Here is a 4,734-nt window from a genome sequence, read left to right on the forward strand (position 1 = left end):
TCGGAGGGAGGAGGGGCTGGGGGTCTGGAAGGCTGGGTCTGAGGGAGGAGGGGCTGGGGGTCTGGAAGGCTGGGTCTGAGGGAGGAGGGGCTGGGGTTCTGGACACCTGGGCCTGTAGCTTTAGGGGCTAGCCAGGGCTAGGTCTGTGGCTTTGGGGGCTCAGGTCCTGGAGTCGAGAGTCCTGGGGAGAGGTGTGGGCTGGGAGACTGGACATACCCTTGGGGTCTGCGTGCTGTCTGTTATGGCTGCCACGAAGAGAAGACCCAGGAAGGCAGTTGGGGCTGCAGAGTTGGGAGGAGGTGGAGGGGCAAATGTGAGATTATAGTCATTGGGAGTCATAGGGTCTCCAAAACACTGAAAGGCAGAGAATACAAGGAAGTGATGGGGAGAGAGACAGAGAAAGAGAGAGAGAGGGGCTTGGAGGACACAGACGGGGAGACACAGGAAGGAATGCGTGGCAGGCAGGCTCCCTAGGACTGGGAGGGTGAGGGCCAGGTGGTGGCCAGTGGAGGAGAGGGGCGCATGGGTGATGGGCAGTAAGGAAGAAGGGAAGTGGCAGCAGGGAGGGAGGAAGGGGGAAGGGGTGGCTTTGTGGGAGTGTGGGCTGTCAGCCCCAGGAGTTCAGGTCTGATGCGTTTGGGCCACTGTTAAACAGCCAGCCGGGGAAGAAGTGAGCAGGGTGGCCAAGAGGGGACACAGGTGCTGAGGGGGAAGGGGACCTGGCAGAACACCCTGCAATTTCTGCTCCCCCAGGGCTGGTTAAACTCGGGGTGCACTGCATCACGGGTCAGAAGGTCGCCATCAAGATTGTGAACCGGGAGAAGCTGTCGGAGTCGGTGCTGATGAAGGTGTGTGTGCCTGCCTCGCCCCTTGCCCCTCAGTGTTTGTGTGATTCCATGTGTCTGCGGGGGAGGCCTCTGGGCTGAGGGCACGGAGGGGGCCGTGCTGACCTCTGTTCCCGTGTCCCTGCCCCTCTTGGCCCTCAGGTGGAGCGGGAGATTGCCATCCTGAAGCTCATCGAACACCCGCATGTCCTCAAGCTCCACGACGTCTACGAGAACAAGAAATATTTGTAGGTATTTATAGACACCCAGCCCTGCCCCATCCTCCCTCCCTAAGTTAGAGGGTGGGACTTCTCCAGAAACAGGGCCCAGGGGGGCCTGGGGAACCTGGAGCTCTCCAGGCTGGACCACTGGAGGCCCAGTCCCTTGCCTGTTGCACAGGGGAGTCCCCGACACACTGGGAACCCCGCTGTTCCCACACTGTGTTGGGTCCGAGGCTAAAGACAGGGCGGCTGAGCTCCAGCTCCTCACCCTGCTGTACTGCAGGGAATACCCTCTGCTGGATAAGCAGGGTGCCCGAGACCAGACCCAATTTAGCATGGACAGATGCCCCTGTTTGTAAGGCAAGGGGCCTAGCAAAGCCCAAAGGATCTTCCCAAACTCCCCCTCTGGAGCACTGGAGAGTCCCCCTCCTCCTCGGCATAACTTAGGGTCCTATGGCTGGACACCCCAACAATGGGCCGCCTTAGGAGTTCTGAGTCAGTTTCTCAAAGTCAGTCACCCACCAGGAAGGATGGGGGTGGGGGCCCAGCTGTCCAAGCTCCAGAGAATGGGCCTCTTTGTCCAAACTCTGGTGACCCAAAGGACAGCTGGGCTGGGTGGCGGGAGAGGGGAGAGCCCCCCCTACCCCCACACCCAGTGCCCAGGATGAACTGACATCAGGTCCATCCATGCTGAGGCAGGTTTCACACGCAGGAAGCTGCCTTCCCTGGTGCTCGAGACTTGCTTTCAGGTTTTTTCCCCTCATGTGGTGGTAGGAGGAAATATTGTCCAAACCAGGGCACTGTCGCCCCCACTCCACCCTTGACATAGGGAGGCAGGGCCATGGGAGTTTATGCTTTGGGCAGGAATCTCAGCCATCCAAGAGCTCATAGAAATTGAGCTCTTGGGGCCAGGCACAGTGGCTCACATCTGTAATCCAGCACTTTGGGAGGCCAAGGTTGAAGAGTTCCAGACCAGCCTGGGCAACATGCCAAAACCCCGTCTCTACAAAAATACAAAAATTAGCCAGGCATGGTGGTGTGCACCTGTAGCCCCTGCTACCTGGGGGGCTAGGGTGGGAGGATTGCCTGATCCTGGTAGGTTGAGGCTGGAGTGGACTGTTTTTGTGCTGCTGTACTCAAGCACGAAGTGAGACCCTATCTCAAAAAAAAAGGAAACTGAGCTTTTGTTTCCCAGAAGCTGATGGGAATTAGCATTAACCTCCCAGAGCCTCATGGGATTTGGAGTCTAGAATCCAAATGGTTGATGGAGGCCAGGCGCGGTGGCTCACGCCTGTAATCCCAGCACTTTGGGAGGCCAAGGCGGGTGGATCACTTAAAGTCGGGAGTTCGAGACCAGCCTGGCCAACATGGCAAAACCCTGTCTCTACTAAAAATACAAAAATTAACTGAGTGTGGTGGCATACACCTGTAGTCTCAGATTCTTGGGAGGCTGAGGTGGGAGAACTGCTTGAATCTGGGAGGCAGAGGCTGTAGTGAGCTGAGATCATGCCACTGCATTTCAGCATAACAGAGCAACTCTGTCGCAAAAAAAAAAAAAACGAAACAAAAACCCAAACAATAACAACAAAAAAACACCAAATGGTTGACGGAAACTGGGATCCCCTGTGTCCCAGAGGCTTATGAGAAGTGGGGGTTTTTAACTTCTAGGCGCTGATGGGAGTTGTCATCTTCTTGCGTCACAGAAGGTAGCTTGGACTGTTGCACCTTGCAATCATTAATGCCTGAAATTAATTCAAATTTTAGGTTCTTCATCCCAGAGGGAAACAGAGGCTTGGCTTCCTAGGGGCTAATAGGAGTAGGGGTATCTTTACTTCCCAGGCTCCTATAAGAATTGGCGTCTTTGTCCTTCAGGCGCTAATAGAGTTGCCTTATCTCCTGAAACCATTAGGAGTCAGAGTGTTGATTCCCCTCCAAAGTTGGCATGGGAGGCTCTGCTGCCCAGGGCTAATGGGACTTGAGTTTGGTTTCCTAGAGGCTGGGGGAAACTGGAGTCACTTCCTCCCAGGGAGTGATGGGAATTGGAGTCTCTTTCTCCCAGGGAGCCATGGGAATTTGGTCTCTTCCTCCCAAGGATAATGGGAATTGGAGTTCTCTGCCTCCAGGGGCCAACGGAAGTGGGAGGCCAGGCCCTCTGGTCATCCACATGCCCCTTCCAGCCCTCTGCCCCCTCTATATCCTTCAGGTACCTGGTTCTGGAGCATGTCTCAGGGGGTGAGCTATTCGACTACCTGGTAAAGAAGGGGAGACTGACTCCCAAGGAGGCCCGGAAGTTCTTCCGCCAGATTGTGTCTGCGCTGGACTTCTGCCACAGCTACTCCATCTGGTGAGCTGGCAGCTTGAGGGCGAGGCGGGACTGGGGGCTGCCCAGGGGACATGGCCTTGGGGGCATGTGGAAGTCTGAGCAAAAGCCATGTGGTCAGCCCTTAAATCTTTTATCCCATTGAGACATAACTCACAAAACATAAAATTCCTCCTTTTAAAGTGGTTTGTGATATATTTGCAATGGTATACATCTGCTACTATGGACTTTTAGAATTTTAGAACATTTTAGAACATTTTCATCACCCTACACGCATTAAGTAAGCAGTCACTCCCCATTTTCCTCCTGCCTCCAGGCCTTGGCAACCTACTTTCTGTCTGTATGGATTTACCTATTCCAGACACTTCATATAAATGGAATCATACCATGCATGGCCCTTTTCGTCTTGTTTTGTTTTGTTTTTGAGGCAGAGTTTTGCTCTTATCACCCAGCAGGAGTGCAATGGCATGATCTTGGCTCACTGCAACCTCCGCGTCCCAGGTTCAATTGATTCTCCTGTCTCAGCCTCCCCAGTAGCTGGGATTACAGGTGCACGCCACTGCACCTGGCTAATATTGTATTTTTTTAGTAGAGACAGGGTCTCACCATGTTGGCCAGGCTGGTCTTGAACTCCTGACCTCAGGTGATCTGCCCACCTCAGCCTCCCAAACAGCTGGGATTACAGGTGTGAGCCACCACGCCAGGCTGATACATGGCCCCTTGTGACTGGCTTCTGTAACTTAGCAAGTGTCTTCCATTTTCATGCATATTATAGCACTTACCAATACTTTCATTCCTTTTCATGGCTGAATAATATTCCATTGCATGGATAAGCCACATTTGTTTATCCGTTCATCTGTTGATGGACAGTTTGGTTCTTTTCTCTTCTTGGTTATTATGAGTAACATAAATATGAACACTCACGTACAAGTTTTCGTGCATACCAACGTTTTCAGTTCTCTTGGGCACATACCTAGGAGTGGAATTGCTGGGTCATGTGGCAGTCTCTGTTTAGCCTTTTGAGGGACTGCCAGCCTGTTTTCCAAAGTCCTTCACAATTTGATGGTTCTAATCTCTGCCCACCCTCATCAACACCTGTTATTATCTCTCTTTGATTACAGCAATCTTGGTGGATGTGAAGTAGTATCTGATTGGGGTTTTGCTTTGCATTTCTCTAAGGATTTCTGATGCTGGGCATCTTTGTATGTGTTTATTGGTCACTTATAGATTTGGAGAAATATTTATTCAGATTCTTTGCCCTCCCCCCTCCCTTTTTTTTTTTTTTTTTTTTGACTTTCTCTGTTGCCCCGGCTGGAGTGCAATGGCATGATCTCAACTCACTGCAACCTCTGCCTCCTGGGTTCAAGCG

General features: G+C 52.6%; 1 protein-coding gene across 5 annotated transcripts in view; it reads left to right on the forward strand.

Annotated features, from left to right (window-relative positions):
* BRSK1 (BR serine/threonine kinase 1) overlaps positions 1 to 4,734 on the forward strand; it is a 25,704-nt gene that overhangs the window by 2,529 nt on the left and 18,441 nt on the right. For 4 of the 5 annotated variants that reach the window (XM_017546552.2, XM_037744995.1, XM_037744993.1 and 1 more), the window contains 3 exons: positions 754 to 848; positions 987 to 1,072; positions 3,249 to 3,389. In XM_017546552.2, coding sequence (XP_017402041.1) covers positions 754 to 848; positions 987 to 1,072; positions 3,249 to 3,389 — 322 coding nt within the window. Of the gene's footprint in view, positions 1 to 753; positions 849 to 986; positions 1,077 to 3,248; positions 3,390 to 4,734 lie in introns of those variants that run through there. The other variant, XM_017546553.2, reaches the window with a different exon arrangement.

This window comes from Cebus imitator, unplaced genomic scaffold, assembly GCF_001604975.1.
Source record: "Cebus imitator isolate Cc_AM_T3 unplaced genomic scaffold, Cebus_imitator-1.0 Scaffold190, whole genome shotgun sequence".
Taxonomy (NCBI): Eukaryota; Metazoa; Chordata; class Mammalia; order Primates; family Cebidae; genus Cebus; species Cebus imitator.